Here is a 24075-nt window from a genome sequence, read left to right as displayed (position 1 = left end):
GCCCAAGCTCCTGCCGTCCGCTCCCCATTGACCGCCTTATTCAGCCACAGCGGCAGAACTGGGTGGTGAACTGCTTAGCCACAGCTTTTCGATGCTTTTCGCGACGCCATCGCGTTTTTGCTCTGGCAGCTTCAACACACTTCACAAAGCAATTGACGACGTTCGCGTCACTTCCGCTCATACCGACCGAGGAACCCTATTGGAAGACCCGTTAAATAAGATAGCCGGTCTTTGGGAACGCGACACTTTTTTGCCACTAGCGGAAGCGACACTCATTCCATACCAGTCAAACCAGTTCAGCTGCACTGGAAGCTCCCAGCGAAAAACAACATCATCCCAAACAAGAGAGGGTAGCCATGGCTCCTCACCCTACTCCACGACTTCAGCGTACTTCGCAAAACACACAATACACGTATGAGTCAGCCTCGGATTCTGAATTTGATGCAGCTTGCTCACACAGTCCAGATACAACCTCTCGAGGCGAATCCACGATGTCAAGACATACCCTGTCCAGTCCCCCCAGGGAGCCACGATCCTCCTGTACGCTCATGACAATGGTGTGACGATAGTTTGGCGCGGTGGAAGGCGTTTTAAGCACACACCGAAGAAGTCTTCACTCCAAGTGAACGAGAAACAGAACGGCACCCCCGACGATTCCGTCATGATCATCGACTCGGATGATGACGAACCCCCAGCCAAGGCCGGCAAGGCTCCCCCGCCATTCACGGACAAACCCGAGTTCGAAGATTCCGAGGAGGATGGTCCGTATCCCGAAATCATTCAGACCCTTGATCTTTCCCTTGGCACTACCGCTCTCCACCTAGCCGTGCTGCCCATGACACCCTGCCCCGCCGAAGACGCTTCGTGGGTAGGAGCCGATGTGCTCAAGGAGAAGATCGTCTTTACGGTGGCCTGCGCCACCAACGAGGTCTACGTCATCACGCTGCCACTGACGCCCCCGAGCCCCGAAAGCAAGGCCCGTCCAGAGCTGAGATCGAACTTGTTGGCGGGCAAGGCCGGTTCTGGCCAGTGGGGGGAGCGCGTTGTTCTCCTCGGCGGACAATACAAACACAGTGAAGGTGTTGCCATGTCATTAATCAAGCCAAAGGCAGCATCCACCTCCGATCGGACACGGGAGCAAAACGGCGCATCAAGCACACAGAAACCTCGCCTTGTGGTGGCCGCACATACCCGCGAGGCATCGGGAACATTGCGTCTTTGGGACGTCCCTATGGAAGTCCAACCAGGCGAAGCCAGTGGCCAAATCAACCCCTTCCAATCCGAATTCTTACCCAGCCCTCTATCCAGCATCTCTTTCAACCCCACACACCTTACCCAGCTTCTCACGGTAGCCTCGCCGCATGCTGTACGCATATACGACTATGCTCTGCCCTCGTTGCCTCCCGATGACCAGGCCACCGGGCCGTTCCCTAGCCAGGGATCCTGGCTTCTCTCCTTGTACCAGCCCTTCACTCGCCCTACTTCGACGCGGAAGCCCATTCTTGACGCAGCCTGGATCGCACATGGCAGGGCCGTGCTTGCCTTACTTGCAGACGGCACCTGGGGTATCTGGGATGTGGATGGTGCGAGTCCCTCCGGCGCCTCAATCCTGGGCAAGAACAGCTCTGGTATCAAGGGTGCTGCAATCACGACCTTCAGCGTCAGCGGCCATGTCGAAGGCACAGGTCCTTTGCGCACATCAGCTGGAGTACCGAGGTCGAACGGCAATGGCGAGTTTGTTCCTTTGACGCCGCATAGCCGCCGTGATGCTGCGGCATCGTTGAGCGCAGCTGGCTCTCTGGAAAGGCTCGCGTCTATCAGAGGCGGGATCGCAGTGACGCCCTTGCCTGGCAGTGGTTCGGGCTCTGCTGACGAGAGCGTTGTGCTCTGGATTGGCGGATTGGATAATGTCTCCGTCATTCCAGCAGTCTCTCGGTTTTGGGACGCACAACTGCGCCGAAGCTCGGGGGGCGGCGTGAACCTGTTCAGCGGCACCACTCCGACCAGGATGATCCGGTTGCAAGACTTGTCTACGGGCCTCCTCGGAGAGCGTTGCTGTGGCGTTAGCGCTGCGGTCAACTTTGCCAAGCTGAAGGAGAACGACGGCGGCCTGCAGATCGAGGTTCTTATTATGGGGGAGAGCCGTTTGGTGATAGTTCACGAGTCCGAGGACACACCTGGCACCAAGATCGGATCGGTTGTTTCGACACGCCGACGCCTGTTCGGCGACAAGGGCAAGGTAGAGCCGCCCAGCGCCATTATCGTCCACTCTCGGCCCGACCAGCCCCGAAACGTCTCGTTCAACCTTAGCGTTAATAAGACGAGAAGCCTACGTTCGAAACCAAGCGGCCGCGACAGCTTCGATGCCGAGCACGGCACGCACGACTTCACGCTGCCCGTCGGACGGCCTAAGTCGGGCTTTGGGTTCGCCGACACACTCAATGCCGCGGCAGACCTCCAGGACGATGTCACGACGCGTGATGTCGAGGTGGAGATGCTGGATATTCTGGAAATTGACCGGGCTTTGGAGTATATGGAAGACGACCGGGGTAGTGGGCGGAAGAGGGTTCTCTTCGAGGATGACCAGGACCGCTCGTTTCACTAATGTTTGCTGACGACACTTGACCTAGATGAGACCAAAATGTACGATACCCATGGGCCGTCTTGGCAGTCGACCCAATTCCTGCGTTCGTGGTGCGCCTTGTTGTCGGCATTCCTCTTTCCCCGTGTTTTTCTTCGTCTTACGTCGCGAACACACATCCATCAATCGCCTAGCCTCTCGAGGCCAAGGCAATCCGCACGTCCAGGTGGAGCGCAAGGAGAGATTCATCCTTGATCCAGCTCTGTATTACGAGCGGTATATCAAACAACCCCGGTCCTCTGGGACTTTTCTTCCCGCAAGGCACAAGATCGCAAGATGAAGTGTTGTCGGGCAGATCGACTCCATGACTAGGGCATAGCCGACGGTTCCTACTTTAGGACAGGGACTTTTTACGGGTGGGGGCAAAACGGGTGGTTCGGCATACGCGAATTGACCATTTGCTCTCCCAGCCTACCCTGTCATCCTGTTATCTGCTCGAATCCTTGACTCTGGTCGTGTATGGCGGCCGGAGGAAGATGGGAGGGGGTTGGGGATGCCAAGGCTGGGAGGTGGTTCCGTCGGTACATCATGTCAACGATGCGTGATTTGGTGACCAGTGACATGTATTATTTTCCGAGCGTTATATCTGACATGTATCTGTCCCGTTGTGACACAGTACTTCGCCACTCGCATACTTTGTGCTGAGGAGACCGCAGCTCTTTCGTGGCTGATTACTACAAGCCCGCTTGATCTTAACCATAGCCTGCCAAGTCTCCTTTATACCATTGCAGCCGAGATCAACGAGGTGAAAGAATAAGCTGTCGCTACTAAAAGACCGAGGTCATCTAGACAGCACAGAATGAAAGATCACACAACTGTGGCAGGCACCCCGGCATTCGGCTCCACGTCCTCACCAGCCGGTCCGTGACCGCGTACGGCTCCCAGCTTGAGCCCGCCCGCCTCGTTGCTGAGGTAGTGCAGGTCTCAGTTGTCGCGGTCGGCGAGGTGGCTGAACGCAGCGCCGACTTCGGTCGATATGCAGACGCTCAGGAGCTGGTTGCGGGCGGACAGCGCGTTGCCGGTGGACGAGCCGAGGGCGCCGCCGGCGAAGCTGATGAGTTTGAGCTTCGAATGAGGGGGAGGGAACCGCGCGATCATCTCCAGGTGGGACCGGGAGGGACGCCAGCCAGGCTGTCAAAGTCGGCGTGCTCAAAAGTGTCTTTGAGCGTGGGCGGCATGATGGGCCCCTTGCGAGTTGGGGGCCCAGCACGAGCGTCTTGCCGCGGAGGAGCGGCTCGATGATGGCCGACGTCTGGCCGGAGGTGGTGGTAGACGGGCATGAGTCCTCGATATCTCCCGGCAAGCATGTGGCTATTGTTTGCCTACACTCCCGTACCAGCATGGCCCATGCCCGGGCCAGAAGCGACGGTCGAAACTTTTTGCCTTTTTAGTTAAATACGACAAGCGCCGTCGTTCCAAAAACGTGCTGCGAACGTTGCGTGCCAGCCTCCCAGCCCGTAGCACAATACATGATTCATCTTCGGGCCTCCGAAGCAACCCGCGCTTCTTCTCTCGTTCCTCGTTCTCCACGGGCGTGAGCCGGTCCAGCATCTCAACTAAGAGCTTGCGGCAGTTCTGACGCTGGAACCTCTGTAGAATCTGGCCAACGGCCCTTGCGACAGATATCTCGGGCTTCTTTCTGTACGCCAACTCAGTATACGGGCGTACTTCCAGCCTGGCCGAAAATCCGTCCTTGAGCCACCTGTGTTGGTATCGAGCAACCACCATGTCCCCAGCGTGTCACCTATGAGAGGTTTAGACAGCGGAAATACGCCTGGAGATTCTTTCCTCTGGCAACGGCCAGAGTCCGACGAGATTAGGGCCCTCGAGTTGATAATCCTCGTCGGGTTCATCAAAAGCATTCTCGAGATAGTTGGCGGTCTGGGTGGACGGGAACACAGGCCTGTAGCTTGTGACATACGGGATATGATGTCGTCGCCTCAACCTCCTACCATGGGGGTAAACGATGTGCTCAGGTCTGACCGAGACCATTTCCGGAAAGTAATCCACAGTATCGCTTGATGATTCCGATTATAGCATCCCGGTCGTATGTCGAACCGGGACTCCGTCCATGCGATACGGAGGCTCTAGTCAACATATTCACAACCCGGATGCGTTCTTGCTATCGATGTTGACGCCTGGCATAACCCAAGGCGGATGAGCGTTTTCATTGTTCTCAAATGCCACCAGACACCCGCAGGCACCCGAGACTAGATTGACTGTTTAGCCTTGGCGGCAGCATGTTGCTGGCCAGGCCGGCATCGCCGCCAACCGCAACAAGTTTATGCAGGCCGGTTTCTGGAGGCCATTTCTAATGTTAGGGTTAGGACAGGCATCTTACTATTCCTATGACCTTACTTTGCTAGCATGAGGCGGCTCACTGTTGGATTATGAACATCACTTACGGATACATGGGCTAGCTTGGCGGTCCCAGGATTTGAGGCACGGCAGGGTCATGGAAACCCTGTGCCCAGGCCCTCATGTCGCGTACGGCCCGTACGGCACAGTAATCTACGGGCTCCTAACTCATGGGCAGTTGACATCATACTTGCAGGGTGGCACGGAAGCAATGGGCACCTTTTGGGGATGTCGCGTGGGTGGGGGTTGAAAAGCAACGCTGTTGAACTATATTGTATCGCTTTTGGTCTATAACCGCTGCAAAGGGCAAGTTTGGTTCATAATTCCCTCAGTCCCCCTCTAAATACCATCGACATTTTTCTGGATTTGGGCATGTTGTCCCACAAACCATGGCTATAACCGAACCCCACCACGCCATACGACTCTCGAATCGACTCAGTACTCCACGCCTGCTGTGAGCTGTTGAAGAGTCCGGAAGTCCATCAACACATAGGCTTTTTCGCATTCGGGGTCTTCCATCGGGCTATAGAACGGAGGTGGGCGATGGCCCTCAAGCTCACCCACGTCGCGTTTTCTGCGGGGCGCGGTTTCGACATCAGCAACGCTGATGATTTGTAGGCAACTGGAGCCAGGCAGCGAGCGGACGACGAAGCCGACATGGCAATCACGGAAGGCGATGATTCTGTCTCCCCTCTCAATGCGGGCTTCTGATGAGGCGAAGCCAACGTTGCCCCCGGTTCCGGTGAACTGGACGAGTTCGCCGGTCTGCATGCCGGGTAATTCTTTTCTTACAGCCGCACAGCAGCAAGCCCGGGCAACAGCAAGGCTGGCATTCTCAGTGTCCTCGCTGAAGGCCCACCCGCGGGTTTGGTCAGAGAAACAGAGCCCGTTGTATGAGGCCCTGGCTCGTTCTAGTCTGCAGGATCTGATGACCTTGGTTGTGTAGTCCTGCACGAAGGCTTGGAATATGGCGTTGTCTTCTTCGTCTTGGTACAAAGGCATGTAGTCTCCCGAGAGATGTGGCGCATCAGAGGCAGCGATGCTTCCATAGCTCCGTCCGACGTGATGTACATATCCAGCAATGTAACCCTTGGCGATGATGCAATTCCGGAAGGATATGAGTAAAGGGGTGGGATGACTCATTCGGAGATAGATCTGAGGGTCAGGGTCAAGACCACGAAGCGCTTTCTGGGCGAGCGCTGCAAAGCGAACAATGTTGGTTCTTTGCTGGTCTTTGGACTTGTCAACACATTTCACGGGGTTGATTTCCCCGACTGAGAGCCGCACCAAATCTACCTAGGCCTGGTAAGGGGTCAGGAAGTAATCGATGGTCAAGTGTGGAAGACGGCAACGGCTCGTGTGCATCCCCCGGATTGCAACGGTTGTACATACGTCGGACGCCAATCCGATCAAGGCGTAGAGCATGTCGAGAGGACTTTCCGACCCATAAGAGTGGTACTTGAACAGGAGATTCTCAAAGGGTATTTTCCTGTGTCGGTTTCTGCGGGCTTGCAGGGTTTTGACGACTGGGAGCGTTCCTAAGTGACGCATGTGGATGTCAAAGTCCCTCTCCCTCCATACGTTTGTTCCGCAAACGTACAAGACATTTCGGGCATAGAAAAGCCCGTGAAGAACCCAGATGCAGCTCCAGTAGGGTTTTTGTGCAATAAGAGCCACGGGGATGGGTTGTTGATCTGTCATGTCAAACTCTTGGCCTTCCGGATCAACCATATAATTGACGAGGAATTTGGTCCTCCCGTAGTCCCAATTGAGCTTCATCCGAGTCCAGGGTCCTTCATGCGGCCAGTTTGTCCAAACCTGGCGAGGGTCATCCGGTCCAAGCCAAGAGATGACGATATGGGCCTGTGACACAATGTCCGACATAAGGTAAGCTTGACAGCACCTCTCTTTGTTGTCTTCAAGATTTATGCAAATGGCGTCGATCCATAGCTTTTGGGCATACTCTTTGGAGCGTATGTGCAATAGGGCGAGGGCTAGATTGTGGCCGATTTTGAATGGCTGGCCGTTGATCCTAATTGTCCGCGAGTTGTCCAGCGGTTCCCAGTCTCGGCCAGACTTGGCCAAGGGCAGACTGGCGTCAGCTTCTGATGCATCTTGCCATGCGTAGGAAAGAAAGTTGTAATAGCTTGGATAGCGATTAGGCAGGAGCCGACCAACGGAAAGTGAGCCGATAAGTTCATCGTCAAAGTTGCCGGGGTATAGGCTGAAGACTCGAATGGAATCGGGATCCTTCAGAGGCGTGTGTCGGAACTGTGTTGTCAGGCAGCCTTCGGGCGATGGATCCAGAGATGCCGCGTCGGGTTGATGCTGAAATGGAGGCATTAGAAGGAGTGATGGAGCTTGGGTGGATAAGAGCGAATGAATAGTGCAATGTTTTGATATTGCTGCAAACGGATGACAGTACTCCAAGAAGAACGACCGAGGAGGGATTGGAGGTTGGAGGGATTGTGAAGATGAAGTTGTGGGAAAGGAGAGAGAATAATAGGGGAGTGAAGCCGCGCCTTGGAATCGACCTGGGAAGTTGGTATCATGGAAGGTCCTGCTTTCCTCTGACCGACCATCGGGCTTCTTAGTTACTTCTTCCCCAAGGCGTTGCCTTTTCGACTGCCCCGGCATCATAACTGCCGAGAATATTGCCTTAAAAATCAACAAACGGACGAAACGAATGGACTTGCTGTATCATCAATCGCCAATTTTGATTGAGCTTGCTAAAACGCCACATTTGTAGACCCGAGAACCCCTTCCCATGCTATGAGGTAGTAGTAATGGTAGTGTACAGTGGGACACGATCATGTCCACTCATGAAATATTCGTCGTACAGTTCTTCATCTTCCATGCTCGTCGTAAGAAAACACCTTACATGTTCTTCTTAACCTGCTCGGCGGTGCCCTGGGCCTTGCCTGCGAGCTCGTTCGCCTTGCCCTTGGCCTGGCCGGACAGCTCGCTGGCCTTGCCTGAGGCTTCGCCCTTGAGCTCCTGGGCCTTGCCCTTGGCCTCGCCCGTGGTGTTGGGGACGGCCTGTTTAACCTTCTCGGCGACGTTGGCTGAAAGGGAAGAAACGTGTTAGTCACAGCCCATGATGGTTTGCAAGTTAGATAAGGATGGTGCTGCTGCTTACCTCCGACATTGATACCGTCAACGAGCTTGTCGCTGACCTTGCGGTCGACAGTCTTCAGGCCGTCCTTCACGGCCTCGGTCGGCGACTTCTGGACGGGAGCGGTGGTGGTGAAGGACCTGGGTGCGGCGGCCAAGGTTCTGGGGACAACGCGGGGGAGGGTAGCCAGACGACGGCTGGTGGTCTCGACGAGGAACGACATTTTGAGTGTAAGGTGTGTGGTTTGTGTTGTTACTGTTATTGGTTGTTGTCCTTGTTGAGGATTGCTTGGATTAGGATCGCGAAAAAGCGTCTGATTCGTTTGGTTGTTGTTTTTCGAGTGATGAAAAGGTAGGAAAGAGACTAGGGATGCAGATAGTTCAAATATGAGAAAGAGAATGGGCGGGTTGAACACAGACAGCTAGCAACCAGTTCTTCGCGTCCGAATGAGGTAGCTCACCTGAAGCTGGCTGCATATGAGCTTAGGGTGATGTCATCGGGAGGCGAGGCGAGAATGGGCACGGACGGGCGGCTGCTGTACCTACCACTGTACACCCTGGTTTCGCGGGGCATAGTTAAGCTCTCCCTAACACGGTCTGGAACTGCCCTCAGGGAGGGAGGGGGGCACTGACTGCAGGCCACACATGCCAAAACCCCCCACTAAATGACGTTCCTGGAAGGCCATCGAGACATTGTATCACACCTACATCATCGATCGAGACGACGCTCCCCAAAAGTTCGACCCTGCGGGCTGTGTTTGAGAAAGGGAGATGACGTTATGGCTACTTTGGCAGCTCTTCATCGCACCCTCGCCCACACCAAGGCTTGGCCGATTGCTTTGGGCTGGTTGCATAACCGAGGCCCTCGAGGCCCAGAATCCTTCCTGGGCGAAGAGGGAAAAATAGGACTGAAAGGATGGCTCGGCACCTTGAGGCTCGAGCGAACTCAGGTTTGGGTATGGCCCCAGCTATCAACCCATTACCCATTGCTGCGTTTCCAGCCCCAAACTTTCCTCGCTGCCGAACGCTCCCCTGATCTCGATCCCTCACCCACCCCACCCCCCCGTGTTGTTCGGAGCATCCACCGAGTGGCAGCCGTCTGTGCCCTCGGCCCTGCGACCCCACTCTGCCGCGACCCGGACCTGTGAGCGGAGCCGGGAGCCTTTCTGAACCGTATCTGTCTCGGACTCACATATGACCCGCATCGTCTTGAGCTCCCTTGCTTTTACTGAACCAATGAAGCACCCCTGTGATCTGCAATCCCGCCAGCTAATGGCATGAAGGCATGTGAGGAAAACATCGTCATCATGATCGCCGTCATTAAATACCCCCCTCCGACCCGTTGGGATGTTGGGATAACGGCCTGGTACCTACTGCCAGCTTCACATTTCGATAACTTCACGTTGAAATCAATACACACAATATTTGCATCGCAACTGCAGATACACAAATTGAGCCATACACAAACCCTCTCACCATACCGCATAATGTCGTCCATGGAGAACGTGAGTTTAGCACCTCCCTCCCCTCTCCTCTCTTTGTCTCACATCCCCCTGCCTTGTTCAGTCCTGTCCAATCGAGGTGCACAGTCTCAGACCCGTTGGCTGACACCGAGTTCGTCGTAGCAACACGGCGCGTACGGCTCCTTCGGCTCCGCCAACGACGCGGACCTGGTCAAGAAGGTCAATGCCTTCAACGAGAGCAAGATCGAGCACGGAGGCGAGGAGCCCTCTTCGGCCGAGGGCAAGGCCGCGAAGGCGGGTCTCGGGACTTCCAGCGGTGATGGCAAGGATGTGCAGGAGGCCGGCAGTAAAGTGTCGGAAAAGGTCGGGGACATGCTGAACAAGAACAAATAGAGTAGCTGGGCGATGCTGGTTTCGTCTTATAAGCTGCCCGGTAAATCATCATCAATGAGTTACGAAGCTTCATGATAATGGTCATAAGTATCCAACACCCCATAGGGTTGTCGAGAAAGAAGTTTTCCTTCTCTCTACTATCTACACGTGCTGCTCCGCTTATGCCAAGCCTGTGACTAATTATCTGTACACGGCCAACAAGTCCTTTTTTACCCAACATGAACAATGTGGTATCAATTGCAGCCATTTACTTCCTTAGGCGACCCTCACAGAAACGCAGTCAAATGGCGTTTACTGGCCCTTGAAAACAGGCTTCCTCTTCTCCTGAAACGCCTTGAGCGCCTCGTTACGGTCCTCGGTAGCAACGACCCGCTCGTACATCTTGTTCTCGACCTCCTCCCTCGCCCACGCGACAGCCTGCAGCGCGGCGCGGATGGCAATTGGGCCGCCCTCGCAGATCTCGCCCGCGAGACGCACACTCTCACTCAGCGCCGCCTTGCGGGCCACGAGCAGGACGCCCTTGTCTTTGTCGCCCTCGCCGGCTTTCTCGGCCTCCTCGTGAGTGATGTCGACCAGACGGTCCGCGATGCCCAGGAAGTAAGCCTCCGGGGCCGAGACGCGGCGGCCGGTGAGGATCAAGTCGCGAGCGCGCGAAAGGCCGATGAGGGCGGGCAGACGGTGGGTGCCACCAGCGCCGGGGATGATACCGAGGCGTGTCTCGGGAAGACCGACCTGGGCATTGGATGAGAGGACGCGGAAGTGTGTGGAAAGGGCGAGCTCGAGGCCGCCACCGAGGGCGATGGACGAGATGGCCGAGATTGTCGGGATAGGGAGGTTCTGGAGGGATGTGAAGGTGGAACGGAGGTTGTGGAGGAACTCGTCAGTTCTGTGGAAAGAAATTCGTGTTAACAGGCTCAAGCAGGTCAAATACAATATTCAAAAGCCAATCGGCTTGGACTGAGGTATGCGAGTAGCACCTACTCCTGCTGCGTGAAGCCCCGCCTCTCTTTCAAGTCGGCGCCGGCGCAGAAGCTCGTCTCAACAGCGCTTGCAAGAATCAAGGCACGGGTCGGGCCCTTGACGTCCTTGCCAGCGGCACCGCCGAAGACGGCCTTCTGTGGCAGCTCATCACCAGTCTCCGGGTCATATTGGGCGTGGATGGCGTCGATCTCGGCGCGCAATTGCGAGAGCAGGGCCTTGGAGAGGGCATTGCGGGCCTTTGGGCGGTTGAGCTCGAGAATGCGAATGTGGCCGGACCCGGGGGCGGGTAGCTGTGTAACGGTTATCAGCGGCTGGTTGGAGTCTGAGGCGGTCGATGTCGAGTAGAAAGCCGCCGCCGCCGCCGACTTTGAAGATACGATGGTGGTGCGCGGGATGCGGATTGCGACGCGGAGGGGGGTGAGGCGAGGAGGCATAATGGCACTTTGGGGGAAGAATTAAGAGATGACAAGAATTGAGGGTTAGTATAGTGTAACAATTGAATGCAGGCGGAATGCGGAAAGCTAGTCGCAGATTTCTTTTGATCGTGCGTGTGCGGTTCGGCAGAGCTCGAGAATTGGGCCGAGGACGTGGATTGGAGCGAAAGCTCCATTGGTGAAAATGCGATGACGTTCATGGCAGACCGGGTTTGCTCGGCTATTTGTGGGGGCCATTTTTGTCACTTGTCATCCGCCAGCTGTCAGCCAGCTACCAGCTGTCATCTCTAGCTCGGGACGAGAGGCAGGTACGGTACAGGCAGGTACGGTACAGGCAGGAAGGTTCCTGGCCAAGGTCACCGAAGCCGGCAAGAAGCTTGGATCCCACTTTTGCACACACACAGACACACGCACAGCTGCTTCGGCTCTACAACACTAAAAACAACCGTCGTCAATGCTTGGCTGGTGGAACACTTACCGCGAGGAACACCGTCTCAACGAATTCTCGAAAAGAAATATCCGTACCATCATCACTAACCCCTCCGAAAACAGCCAAGACGAATCATTCATCCGCCATCAAGGGGGGCGCCCATGGACCGTGCACAGTGACGTCCACGTTCCTGACGCCAAGCTCTCTCTCCCCCTGCGCAAATACACACATACACATACATACATAGGTAGTTGAGGGGAGTCGCGTGCCCCGTTGGATTCTCTTTAAATGGCGCTCTGCTGCAGCTCTTCCCGTTGACTTCTCCCACTTGTCTTCCATATGTCCATCGACTCCTTCAACATGTTAGACAGCAAAGCAGAGAGCATTCTCGTCCCCTTTCTGGGGGCCATTCAAGCATCCTTGTCAGTCTTGTTGACCATATCAGCCGGAGTCATTGCCGCCCAGTTAGGGCTCCTTGACGATGCCAGCAGCAAGAAGATTTCGACCTTCTGCGTGCGCATGGCCCTCCCTGCACTCCTCATCACAAATGTCGGATCTCAGCTTGACCTCGAGACTGTAAGTTCATGGTCCTCCCTGACACCAGTTTTCGACTTGCCTGACCCATCTATCAGGGAATCCGATACGTGCCTATAGTCATTTGGGCTATATTCTACACCACCGTCTCCATTGCCATTGGCTTCCTCCTCACAAAGGTCTTCGGCATGCCGGACTGGGTCATCCCGGCCATTGCCTTCAATAACACCACCAGTCTGCCTCTCTTGCTTGTTCAGTCTCTGGATGCCACAGGCATTCTTAGCTCCATAGACGACAGTTCGGGCGTTGTGAGCAAGGCAAAGAGCTACTTCTTGGTCAATGCCATGATTGGCAATTCGTTGACTTTCGCCCTGGGGCCGAAACTTCTCAACGGTCAAGAAGAGGAAGCCCCTGACAAGTCCGGGGACGACAACGAAGATGATGAAACTGACGGCGAGAATGATATTGAGTCGCAAGAACAGGATGCCGTTGAGAGGAACGAGCAGACGTCGCTTCTCCCGAAACCCCTGGCGGCCAAAGGCACCCGCGCCAGATACTTTGCCTACGGAAAAGGTAGCAAGTTCTGGTCTTCTCTCTCACCCACAACGCGCTCTATTCTCGACTTCCTGTACAGCTTCATCAACGCTCCCGTTATTGGAGCTCTTCTCGGAGCACTCGTTGGCCTTGTTCCTGCGCTCCATCGCTTGTTCTTTAACGAACCCGAGGAGGGTGGCTACCTCAACGCATGGCTCACCTCTGCCATCAAAAACGTTGGCGAACTGTTCGCTGTATTGCAAGTCATCGTCGTCGGTGTCAAGCTTTCCAGGGCGATTCTCCAATACAAGAACGGAAATGACTCAAAAGACAGCAGAGTCCCCCCAGTGCCATTCATGGTTGTGACCTTCATCAGGTTCATTCTTTGGCCCATCATCTCAATTGGGATCATTTACCTGTTAGCTAGCCGGACGAACCTGGTGACCCAGGATGCGCTGTTGTGGTTTTGCCTGATGCTCATGCCTACGGGACCCCCGGCAATGAAGCTGTCTGCGCTAGCTGATTGCGAGGGCTCCGAAGACTCTGAGAAGATGTTGATTGCCAAGTTCTTGACTGTGAGTATTAGCTTTTGCTCCTCAAAACATGATACACCTGCTGACCTTGCTCTAGATGTCGTACATGATCTCACCCCTGATCTGTTTCACGGTTGTCGGTGCCTTGAAGGCAAGCGAGTCTCTGGCCGGAAGATAGAGTCTTTGAGTGTACTTCGCAGGTGCCCTGACTGAGTGAAATGGCCATTAGAAGTTAAATATACGGAGCAGCATACACCAGCATTGATACAAAAGCTTGCGTTTTAGAGAAAAATATACGACGACTTATTCTAGTTCAAACCATTTTCTGTCTATTTTGCCGATATAATTCCTTTGGTCGACAACACAATAGTGCTGCTGTAAAGATCATTATCATAACATCTAAAAGAATGTTGTCACACAAAAGTTCATCTTGAACATTGGTGTGGCCAACATGATTAGTGAACCTCCCCAGCACCCATGCAACCTTGAATGTCTGCAACTTTGAAGCTTCGGATCCGGAAGTGGCCTGACTCCAGGACAGAGAGCATCCTCAGAAATAGATCTCGTAGGATTTTGCCGCGTCCAAAACCATTTTTTCCAACGGAATCCAATCCTGGCCCGTCGCCTTTACCGCCTTGGTTCCATTAACTGCCCTCCCGTCGGGGGGTGTGCTGTAGTCTTTTTGGTAACCCTTGCCCGGTTCTCCCTCCTTGATGATGTCTCTCCTGCCGGGGTAGGCCTTGCGCAGAATATCACAGTACGCCTGGATGTTGGCATAATTTTCACTGCCGCCCGCAATATAACGCTGCTTGTCCGCAACGTCTGGTCTATCGGCAGCAAACACAACGAGACGAGCGACGTCGCGGACGTCGACGTGTGTCCCATTGCCCGGACCAAATGGGGGCACCTCCTCGCCGTTCATGACTCGGTACGTGACGACGGCAGTGTCGCTCAGCCTCTTGGGGTCCTTGGGCAGGATCAATGGCGGGCCAACTACCCAGACCGGGTTGATAGCCGTCATGCTGAAGCCGATGCGGCCCAGGTTCCTCTCCCGAAACTCCCAAAGGGCCCGCTCGCCCTTGACCTTGCTCGCGACGTAGATCTGGGCGCCGGTCGCGTCCTTCCCGGCCTTCTCAAGCGTCTCCTCGCCGTCGTCGTTCCAGTCCTCCTCCGTAACGATGCGCCCCTCGAACCGCGGGCCATTGCCCCTGACGGCGACGATGGACGACAGGTACACGAACGACTTGAGCCCCGGCTCCCCGACGGCCGAGTCCAGAATGCTGAGAGTGCCCTTCACGGCCGCGCCCAACACTTGTTCGGCGTCCGTGTTGGAGAAGTCGACCGGGCTCGCGATGTGCGCGATGACGGCCACGCCCTTGACCGCGTCGTCAAAGGCGCCCGGGGCCGTGATGTCGGGCACGATGGCCGTGGAGAGCTGGCCCGACGCGGTGTACGAGGGAAGCACGTCGGTGAGACTCGTCGCCGAGTTCTGAGACCTGACGGCGGCTCGCACTGAGTAGCCGGCCAGGAGGAATGCCTCGACAGCCCGGGCGCCGATGAAGCCGTTGGCACCGGTGACGAGAGCGAGGCCCTTGGTCGAAGACATGTCGGATTAGAGATTGTTCCAGTTCTATGCGTTGGGCGTGTTGCAGAAGCGAGTCTTTGCCCTGGGCTTTGCTGCGTTTGATGAAGTCGGTTTCGTAAAGACAACTGATCTGTGGGCGTGGAAGGCGCTCGTTCATCCACCTTAATATTATATGTTTGAGCGCTGTTGTCTATGCTGCGGCGTTGCCGGCTCGGCTTTAACGCGGGTTTCCTACGTCTTATCGCCGGCTTGAACCCCGCATTATTTCTCTCTGCCGCGAGACGAATCAACGGACGAACAATGATGCCACAAACAAGCCCTCAAGTTTCGAAACTCCTAGCTTCATGCCCGCCTGTGGGTTTCGAAGTGATACATGGCGTTTCTTATCGCCGAAGTCGCGAAACTGAGTATGCAGACGACCGTGTTGCTTACTGACTGCAGTAACATGCGTTGCTTACATGAAGTAACATGCGTTGCTTACTGTAGCAAGCATTGCTTGGTAATAGTACCTGGAATGAAACCGCCAATTGGCGGGAGATATCACAGCGGGTTTCATGAAATAGGAGCATCCGGGTGTACTGACTAGGTAACACAATTCTAGATAGCCTGTTTAGTCAAAAATATGTAATTACCGTTGCAGGACCACTACCCTCGCACCCTATCTTCTTTGAACCGCCACAACAGAAAACAGGTGGCGAATACCAGGTAGATCACGAGAATAGATCAACGTGACAGGCAGCCGCGCTCAGGTCCGGGAGACCTCCGTGCAGCAAGTTTATACAGAAGCTCGTTGATGCGGGCGACCACATGTTGATAGTTATGATCGTAGAAGCAAGCTGTTGTTCTTGGGTAAGCGTCATAGGCATAATATCAAGAGAAGAAATGGAAGAGAAGAATCACTTCTTTGTCTAGTACATGTTCAAGGTAACATGGGGGTTTCCTCACGCAGCTCAACCCCGGGTAAGTAGAGGCTACCCTTCCATGGCTCTGGCGGAGCCCCATGCAAGGGGATAGCCATTGGCGCCAGCCTCGCGATACCGGTGCCGAGTTTTGATGCTACGTACGCTTTATTATATCTGCTTTTTCCCTGGTGTAGGTGTTCTGCGCAACTACTACTAGTTCATCATGTTAGGAAGCTGAATCATTGCTGGGAGAAGCAGAGTAATAACCATCACCAGAGTCTATCGCAACAGATTAATTGCACATTCAAATTCACCTACAGGTCCAAGCCCTCGATCACTGATTGTGATCGATTGCACATTTCCTCTGTATGCAAACCATGGTTGACAAGACTTGTTATAGAGTTAAGTCGTCGCGTAAGAATCTCGACCATTAGAGCCTACACACACCTCTTTACTGGCTGCAACCTCAAACCTACTCTTCCTATGTCGCATTGCTCGAACATGTTCCAAGTATTAATCAATCATAGTGCCATATGCAATTGTTATCGTGGCTATTATAATCGAACGTTGTTCCACACATTGACCAGTCTTCACTCAACAGTGGCGAAAGCAGTTCGAGACTGCTCATAATGACCTCAATCCAATCCCGGATATTGGATGATTACTTTACACTTGCCGAAACAGATATTGGTCAAGTTAATATAAGGGTTGACACGTCAAACCTGTTGATTCTTATTGGCTCATACATACCCTCCAGTTCGTAGTCAATTCTCCACCGAGAGCATGGGTCCTCCAAAAAAGACGACCTTTTTTGGTTCACGTCATCCATCCGGTATTCCGAGTTTACCCCACTACTTGCGGTGTCTTCGCGCCCTCGGTAGCCTTAGTAACCACACAAGGAACCACCGGCAACTCGATCTTCAGTGGCAAACTGCCATTCAGCCAAGTTCAGCAAGATTCAATATTCCTGTAAAGGTAAGCTGGCCTCTCGTCTGAGTCGTCTCGGATGATGCATGACAAAGAGGTTATTGAATATTTCAAGACACGCTTCATTGCAGACTTTTGAGATATTGATTGACATTGTATAGACCAGGAAACCATGGACCCATCCCAGGGAAGTCGACAATTGCCACCTGAAGCTATCGCTCTTGCTGGGCGCATGTATGATGGTGCGCGGAAGGGCGATATTGCTCTCTTTCAGCAAGCCTTGCCGGCCGGATTGCCCGCCAATATGACCAATGAAAAAGGCGATACATTGGTAAGCATTTTTGCTCCTTGGTCTTTTTCCAAATCCACTGACAAGACCCCCACCCCAGCTCATGTTGGCTGCTTACCACGGGCATGCGCAGTTGGTGAAGCTCCTCATCCAGCACGGAGCTGACCCTAATCGTCTGAACGATAGAGGGCAAAGTCCTTTGGCGGGAGCTGTATTCAAGCAAGAAGACGCAGTCATCGAGGTAAGAGCCTTGCCGCCCTTCCCAAATGAGAGATGCAACTTGATTTTTCGATCATTGTCTCTTCTGTATAAGTGACAAGCTGATGCTCCTGAATCAGGTTCTTCTCGAGAATGGGGCAGATCCAGACTACGGCAACCCGAGTGCACTGCAATGTGTCGTTATGTTTAAGCAAGAAGACAAGTGGCAAACCAAGTTTGAGTCTGCGTCTGGAAGAGGCAAAGCCACTGCATAACAAAGCTCCATGTCCAGGTCTCAGCGATGCTGGCTCTCGGCATACCAAAGTATTAAAATCGTTCCATTGCTTAACGAAGTAGAGAAGAGAACCCTACACAGGCCAAAATAAATCATCTAATAAGAAGACTTCTGCTGCTGTTGGGCTTGCTACAGAAACTGCCTAAGATATGCTGGCTAGAGACGTATCTCCATATGGTGACGGTGAAGCTTACATTAATGTAGGCTCTGCCATGTACCACAGAACAGGTGACACTTGCTGTACCTGTTGCCGTGGGAGTGTTACATCCAGACCTTCTAAGCATAACAATGCACGGAATATGGTGTGTCCTCTGTAACAAAACCCACGTCCTTTCCGCCTTCGCCTCCTGGGACGTAGCCGAGCCCGTATGATGTTCTGCTGCAATGTTACAAGCCATTAAGGGATCCCATATAAAGACACGCTTCTCTATTGGTTGATTTGGAGCATATATTGATGAGAGTCAATGCGGTATGACGTTCGATAATTCCTCTATTGTTCCAAAAGCCGCCATGTAGCTATGATAAACGATGCCATTCATATGTTCCTGACCTGCCGTTTTCAAAGGAAGCTGCCTCTGGCGCTATGCCAGAATCATGTTCTGTGTACGAAGGCAATTGTATAGGTGCCAGTGTCAGCTGCTCTCAAAAGTAACATACAGGTCGGTCATATTAACTACAACTGGCAGTTTTAATGGATGTCTTGAAAATTCCATTTTAAGGGTCTTGATACAGTTATCTTGCTGGCTATCGGAGTTACTTATGAGTTTGCTATGTGTTAAACATTCGGCAAGGGAGAGATTTGGTGGTGGCGCGAAGTTGTACGAGCACAAATGATCAATAAGAAGAGCCGCGCGGCAGTTGTATCATGACAAAAAAAGGGCTGGCAGTCCCTAGCCATCCCGCAGTACCTTAGAGAAATGGTCCCTAGGGATGCCGAATTCTTTCAAAGACTCGCACATTTTCTCCCTGCAGGTTTTTAATAGGAGGACAAAGTTTTCTAAGTAAGGGGACTCCGCTTGGGTTCTTCTTATTGGCGTTTGTTTGAGATCAGAACAGTTTGCCATGTATCATTCACTTCATTTGATGAATCAAAGCTTCTCGACAAGATGGATTGATTTAAAGATGAGACAAATTCCGTTCTGATATTACCTATTCGCTTTTCAGCAGGTTGATATCAACACCACAAGGCCTCGGACGAGCTCATCACGGTATTCGTCAATCATAGCCCGAAGCCTTGGTATCCGAGAACATGAAATTTTCAGCCCTAGCCAACGCCTCCTTCATCCTGCTGAGCCTCGTTGGCCCAGTCTCCGCTAGCTCGCGCTGCCTGCGGCGAAGACGTAGCGGACATATTTCCCACCGGATCACGGTGGAAGATGTGGGTTCGGAAAACATCGAGACGGTATGCAAATCGCTCTGGGATAACCTCAAACGACACCCCGCTTGCATGGTCTTCAGACCCAATGGATGCGAGGAGGCCGCCTACAAGGGCGACCTTAGCTGGCACTTCACGACCGCCCTTGCCTGCAACGCCGGAATGGTGCACTCGGCCTTTTACGAAGCCACAAACAACCGTTGGGGTGCCATAAGGTGTCAATGAGGACCCCTGTAGGCCATCGATGAGTGTGGCCTTGATAGGCAGGGCAACCGCAAAGCCTTTGCCACATCGATCGCTACGGGATGTGCGGCAAAGACAAAGATGGATTTCCGACCGGGGAACTTGGGCTGAGGAGAGGGTGACTTGGGGCATAGGCTGTAAGATGCCTCGGACGGTTAAGTATCCATAGATGACAATTTTCAAAGAATCTCTATTAGGTACGATATCCCATCATTGTAGACCCTTCTACAGGAAGGTGTTTGGCTTCAATCCACTCTCAACCGGGGAGCGGGGGTTCTTTCGAGCACTTCATCTAGTGACCCGCAATCCATTGGACCGTAATCGAGATTGACCGAATACATCCAGGCATCCCGAACCCAGGTACGCCTGCAAGACACGGCAGTGTGCAATATGATCTCGATCCCTTGCGGGATAGGTCTGCATCTATATTCCTTGGGATCGTACGGACATTGTCTCCTCCAAGATATGTTGATTATAAAATCTCGACAGACTTTGACCATCTTATCTGGCGGGACAGCAGAGAGAATGTAGTACTCCAAGCCGGCGGTGTTGTTGTCGGCCCCGACGAGGTTTTCGCGCCAGCAGTATGTGACTGGTCGTGGGTTATGAGGATTGACTTTGATCACAGGAGGCGTTGTCCGCATGGCACCGAGGACGGTTGTGGCCAGGGCTAGTATTGGCGCTGCAATGCTTGCGAATTTCATGACCGATAGATTCCGAGGAAGAAAGCGAGCGAGGATGATGAGTGTCCGGATCGTAGGGGGGAGGAAACATGGTTATACATGAAGATGTTGCCAAGTAGGTTGCAATCAGACTCGGCAAATGGCCGTGTCTCAAGATTATATAGCACCGGATTTGAGGATAGACAGGTTCCGTGAACCACACAAAATGAAACCACCTTGTGAACGCCATGTCGACCTTGAGTGCCCATAATGGCAAGCGATTAAGTTCATCCAACGAAGCGATACAGGGGTGTTTAGATCTCCAGCTTAGCCTAGCCTGTCAATAACGCCACAGGAACTGATAAGTAAAAGAGGTGCGGGAACAGTTGACGGCAATTCGAGAACAAACCTCCAAAATCAGTGGTTCGTCCTGCGGCCGTAGAATCAGATCCACAGAACAAGCTGCGTAGCTCCCAAGTTTCGATTGCTGATTGATTCACACCTTTTCATTTTTCAGAGGAGTTTAGGCCGGTAATATTCCCACTCGTTCTTTCTCCTTGTTCGAGATTTTATAGACACAGTGTCCCGCACTTATCTGCTTCTTAAACCCCTTTACCCTGCCTCTGGTCTACATCCGCCCTCACTCTAGTGTTCAAGGTAAATAATCGTCGGAGCCCTCCAAACGACGGACACATACTTGAATGTTTTACTCGGCTACAGCACCATAAAACCTTTCGATATGAGCGGATACTACGGTGAGTCTGCAGGTTACTACCTGCCTAGAGACGAGTATGCGGACTACTATATATACCCGCCTGTAAACGAGTCTGCAGGTAACTACTACCCGCCAAGAAACGAGCCAGTGGTCTATCACTATCGCCCTCGTGCAAACGAGATCGCTTTGCCTGTGGTGAGCCGGCTTTCTCAGCAACGGGAAGTCCTACCCGAGCCCAACTATCGTCCGTTTCGTTCGTGCCCGGTGCCGGGCGTCTCACCTGCGGAACCTCGCGTTTCAACTTCTGGAGATGGCATCCATTTGCCCCGACTAGATGACACACCGCCCCCCCAGCTGGCACGGGCGGGCGCGTTTCTATTGAGACCGGTCCAAGAACTTATCAGAGACGTCGACGACCATTTTGGGCCGCCATGGAACCAACGGTCGCGAAGCGGGGTGGTGAATTTCCAGGGACCCGGCAGTCGTGCCCCTACTGGAGGAGACGACGTCGATTGTTTCGGACGACTTGAGGGGGCCACCTCTTTCATCCACAGGGTGTTTTTACACCGGAACGAAGATCCGGGAACGTTTTATGGCATGGGCGACGGCAGCATGGTCTACGAATCGGAAACCATCAACGGGCGGGTTGTTAACTACCGCGACGCCGGACCGCCTACGTTCCAGTGGGACGAGGTTCGACCAGAAGCCGGGCACGGCTGGGCTGGTCACGCCATTTACGCCGCTTACAACGACGAGATTAAGGAACAGGAAGAAGTGCCGGACGACAACGAGTGGTCCAGGTCCCTCAGAGAGGTCGAGTCGCACTATGTTTTGTACGAACAATGGCATAACCAGAACCCTCCGCCCGAGTCACACGATGAGAACCGACAGGATCTGCGGGCTGCTGCAGGCGGCGAGGCGACTCGTTAGGTGAGAAATCATACATCATGTTCGAAAGCTCCTCTGCAATCAAGGCAGTAGCCCCTGATCCAAGGATGGGGCGGATTATCAACGGGTCCATCCCCGTAAACTTCCCGGGGGCAATCGTGGCAGTTTTGGAAACCATCGAGGACCGTACAGCTACTGCCAAAGAGTCCGATTTAATATTGGTCCGATGTACAGTGGGCGTCCTTATACAATAGACTCTCAACGGGACTCACAGGGTCCTGCATGAGTCGTTCTGATGGGGCGATAATCGACGCTTCATTCTTGGATCACCCTCCTTGAATCTTTAGTATTGGACGAGGAATGCCGTAAGTAGTCCACGCTCTGAACTTCTGGAGCTAGCTGGCAAACCATAACAGCATTCATACTCATGCACTGACCCGACAGATGATAGCGTCAACGCGCTTCAATAGCCTCGTATTGCATTTTCGTCAATACGCTTAACCCAAGTCTGATTTGCATAGAATAACAACTGCAACATGAAGATCATCAGTGCAAGATGTCAGAAGGTGGAACCGGCGCATCGCTCGTCGTATGCGTGGCTGACAGGCATTGATGATTGGGATATATCGCGCGGGATTGGTGTGGTATGATATGGCATTAAACAGCTTTTACATCCTCAGGGACGTTTAAACTCAACTTGAACAACTGGCTTCCAACGATCGATGCCAATTCCGAGTGTGGCCAAGCCCGCCAGTGAGCAGCGAGATACCGTTATGCATAGTGTGGGACACGTGCTGATGATCTTTATGCTGCATATTGCATTACCCCAACTCTAACTTCAAACAAATGCGCCCCCTAATTACTTCGGCTCCATGTGAAAGCGGCGACTGTCCATTGAACCCCGATCAGCTCACCTGCTCAGCAGTTCCTCCAGCCTCTCCAGCGCGTCCCTCTCCACCTCCTCCATCGGCGGCTGCACGTCGATACCAACGACGTCGGCCTCGTCCTCCTGTGGCGGGTCCAGGCTCTGGAACTGGCTGTGCACGAGATTGGCGCCGGCAAAGTGGCCGTGCCTATTCTTGACGCGCTCGAACAGCACATCCTCGGGGGCGTGGAGGGTCACGAAGTTGACAAAGATGTCCTTCTCCGGATGGGAGGCGCCGCGCAGGACGTCGCGGTAGGCCCGCTTCAGCGCGGAGCAGGCCACGACGACACCGCGCAGGCCGTCGCTCTCCAGCTCGCGGAGGGCCTCGTCGCGGAGGCTGTCGAGCCAGCCCCAGCGGTCGTCGTCGGTGAGGGCCTCGCCCCTGTGCATCTTTTCCACGTTTTCTTTGGGGTGGTACTGGGCGGTGGCGGTGGTGTCAGTGTCATTGCGTCCATGCGCCCGTGCTTGAAGTCTGGTTGGTTTAGCTGGCTAGGGGGGGGGAGGGGGCACAGACATCGTCGCCCTCGATGAAGTTCATGTGGAGGGATTCTGTGAGATACTTTGCTATGGTGGTCTTGCCGGACCCCGTTGGCCCCGTCAGGAAGACTATGTGCTGTTTCGGGCGCGACATGTTTGGGGGCCTTGCAAGCAGCAGACGTGTTGATGTCTTGAAATGGCTTCCCCAACCTCAGTGACGCCCATCCGCCGCGTTCTTCTTGTTGCGTTTCTGTTGTGTGGGCGGTTTGCTGGATGTCGTTCGGATGATGTCATGCGGCGGACCTAGCAGCGGGACGTTTCGACCGAGCCATAATCGTTCGTGCCATGTTCCCTCCCTTTTCATTCAATGATAGCCGGGACGAACGGGTCGGACATTACATAACGGGACGGTATTGGCGGAAAAGCCAGCAAGCGGCGCGGGCACATGTAGGACCGTTCAGAAAGCTTGCCCATGTCGAAGAACACGGCGGCAGCCACATGTGAGCAAACGGCATGGATGGCAGCATTAAAACCGTCTAGTCCGGCATAAAGACTCGTACCCCTCGTGTTCTCTCGGAAAGAAACAAATAAGCGACTCGTCTCTGTGAAATGCCATTTCAGTTTGCCAAAGTCTGTCTTCCCGGCTGTCCCGAATTCTTTCTATGGCGATCAATCATCAATTCGTAGACAGACACAAGTCAAAGACGATTAATGCTTGGAAACAACCGTTGACAGCCGGCAGCAGGCGGGTGAATGAGTAAGCAATATGGGCTACCAATGGACAGGTTCGAATGCAGCATCATCATTAGGCGCCGGTCTATTAGTCTAGTTGGTTAGGACGTCGGATTCTGACCATTCACAGTCACTTCCGTAAGCCCAGGTTCGAATCCTGGATGGACCTACATCTTTTGCCTTCACCATCACCAAACCAATCTTTTTCGGTGCTTTACAGTTGATATCCATTTCGCACGATTCACCACGGAGTATCTTAGTGACCCATCCGAGTCTAGGTCAGTTGATTCGTTCCACCAAAGCCGGGTTGTTGCACCTGTTCTTTTGTGCGGGATACGCCTCATTGACGGACTGGACGGTTTACATACATTGCACCAAACAAAACATGCAGTCGCGCACCGACAGGGTCCCTCGGCGTGAAACCCACTCAGCCCATCCCCGAACATG

General features: G+C 53.6%; 12 protein-coding genes and 1 non-coding gene across 13 annotated transcripts; 7 read left to right on the top strand and 6 right to left on the bottom strand.

Annotated features, from left to right (window-relative positions):
- Window positions 1-356: 356 nt before the first annotated feature.
- On the top strand, window positions 357-2605 carry GLRG_01965 (uncharacterized protein; the record flags this gene model as incomplete). The annotated part of the gene is made up of 2 exons (XM_008093299.1): window positions 357-412; window positions 466-2605. The coding sequence occupies 2 exons, from the start codon at window positions 357-359 to the stop codon at window positions 2603-2605; spliced, it is 2196 nt and encodes a 731-aa protein (XP_008091490.1).
- A 960-nt stretch (window positions 2606-3565) lies between these two features.
- GLRG_01964 (uncharacterized protein) lies at window positions 3566-4369 on the bottom strand (the record flags this gene model as incomplete). Its single annotated transcript, XM_008093298.1, has 3 exons — window positions 3566-3772; window positions 3852-4016; window positions 4076-4369. 3 exons carry the CDS (start codon window positions 4367-4369, stop codon window positions 3566-3568), a joined length of 666 nt encoding a protein of 221 aa, XP_008091489.1.
- A 1065-nt stretch (window positions 4370-5434) lies between these two features.
- On the bottom strand, window positions 5435-6001 carry GLRG_01963 (heterokaryon incompatibility protein; the record flags this gene model as incomplete). Its single annotated transcript, XM_008093297.1, has 1 exon — window positions 5435-6001. The coding sequence occupies one exon, from the start codon at window positions 5999-6001 to the stop codon at window positions 5435-5437; it is 567 nt and encodes a 188-aa protein (XP_008091488.1).
- Window positions 6002-7876: 1875 nt separating this feature from the next.
- On the bottom strand, window positions 7877-8337 carry GLRG_01962 (uncharacterized protein; the record flags this gene model as incomplete). Its single annotated transcript, XM_008093296.1, has 2 exons — window positions 7877-8064; window positions 8139-8337. The coding sequence occupies 2 exons, from the start codon at window positions 8335-8337 to the stop codon at window positions 7877-7879; spliced, it is 387 nt and encodes a 128-aa protein (XP_008091487.1).
- A 1263-nt stretch (window positions 8338-9600) lies between these two features.
- GLRG_01961 (uncharacterized protein) lies at window positions 9601-9969 on the top strand (the record flags this gene model as incomplete). Its single annotated transcript, XM_008093295.1, has 2 exons — window positions 9601-9618; window positions 9739-9969. The coding sequence occupies 2 exons, from the start codon at window positions 9601-9603 to the stop codon at window positions 9967-9969; spliced, it is 249 nt and encodes an 82-aa protein (XP_008091486.1).
- Window positions 9970-10260: 291 nt separating this feature from the next.
- GLRG_01960 (enoyl-CoA hydratase/isomerase) lies at window positions 10261-11384 on the bottom strand (the record flags this gene model as incomplete). The annotated part of the gene is made up of 2 exons (XM_008093294.1): window positions 10261-10855; window positions 10951-11384. The coding sequence occupies 2 exons, from the start codon at window positions 11382-11384 to the stop codon at window positions 10261-10263; spliced, it is 1029 nt and encodes a 342-aa protein (XP_008091485.1).
- Window positions 11385-12153: 769 nt separating this feature from the next.
- GLRG_01959 (membrane transporter) lies at window positions 12154-13593 on the top strand (the record flags this gene model as incomplete). Its single annotated transcript, XM_008093293.1, has 3 exons — window positions 12154-12390; window positions 12447-13457; window positions 13513-13593. The coding sequence occupies 3 exons, from the start codon at window positions 12154-12156 to the stop codon at window positions 13591-13593; spliced, it is 1329 nt and encodes a 442-aa protein (XP_008091484.1).
- A 372-nt stretch (window positions 13594-13965) lies between these two features.
- On the bottom strand, window positions 13966-15021 carry GLRG_01958 (NAD dependent epimerase/dehydratase; the record flags this gene model as incomplete). The annotated part of the gene is made up of 1 exon (XM_008093292.1): window positions 13966-15021. The coding sequence occupies one exon, from the start codon at window positions 15019-15021 to the stop codon at window positions 13966-13968; it is 1056 nt and encodes a 351-aa protein (XP_008091483.1).
- A 1980-nt stretch (window positions 15022-17001) lies between these two features.
- GLRG_01957 (uncharacterized protein) lies at window positions 17002-17591 on the top strand (the record flags this gene model as incomplete). Its single annotated transcript, XM_008093291.1, has 3 exons — window positions 17002-17160; window positions 17219-17359; window positions 17457-17591. 3 exons carry the CDS (start codon window positions 17002-17004, stop codon window positions 17589-17591), a joined length of 435 nt encoding a protein of 144 aa, XP_008091482.1.
- A 1269-nt stretch (window positions 17592-18860) lies between these two features.
- GLRG_01956 (uncharacterized protein) lies at window positions 18861-19211 on the top strand (the record flags this gene model as incomplete). The annotated part of the gene is made up of 1 exon (XM_008093290.1): window positions 18861-19211. One exon carries the CDS (start codon window positions 18861-18863, stop codon window positions 19209-19211), a length of 351 nt encoding a protein of 116 aa, XP_008091481.1.
- A 1992-nt stretch (window positions 19212-21203) lies between these two features.
- GLRG_01955 (uncharacterized protein) lies at window positions 21204-21536 on the top strand (the record flags this gene model as incomplete). The annotated part of the gene is made up of 1 exon (XM_008093289.1): window positions 21204-21536. The coding sequence occupies one exon, from the start codon at window positions 21204-21206 to the stop codon at window positions 21534-21536; it is 333 nt and encodes a 110-aa protein (XP_008091480.1).
- Window positions 21537-22404: 868 nt separating this feature from the next.
- GLRG_01954 (thermoresistant glucokinase family carbohydrate kinase) lies at window positions 22405-23050 on the bottom strand (the record flags this gene model as incomplete). Its single annotated transcript, XM_008093288.1, has 2 exons — window positions 22405-22836; window positions 22934-23050. 2 exons carry the CDS (start codon window positions 23048-23050, stop codon window positions 22405-22407), a joined length of 549 nt encoding a protein of 182 aa, XP_008091479.1.
- A 660-nt stretch (window positions 23051-23710) lies between these two features.
- On the top strand, window positions 23711-23797 carry GLRG_13062. The gene has a single exon. It is a non-coding gene; the product is annotated as a tRNA-Gln (tRNA).
- Window positions 23798-24075: the final 278 nt, after the last annotated feature.

This window comes from Colletotrichum graminicola (assembly GCF_000149035.1).
Source record: "Colletotrichum graminicola M1.001 genomic scaffold supercont1.7, whole genome shotgun sequence".
Lineage (NCBI taxonomy): Eukaryota > Fungi > Ascomycota > Sordariomycetes > Glomerellales > Glomerellaceae > Colletotrichum > Colletotrichum graminicola.
This window is presented reverse-complemented; position numbering and strand designations above follow the sequence as displayed.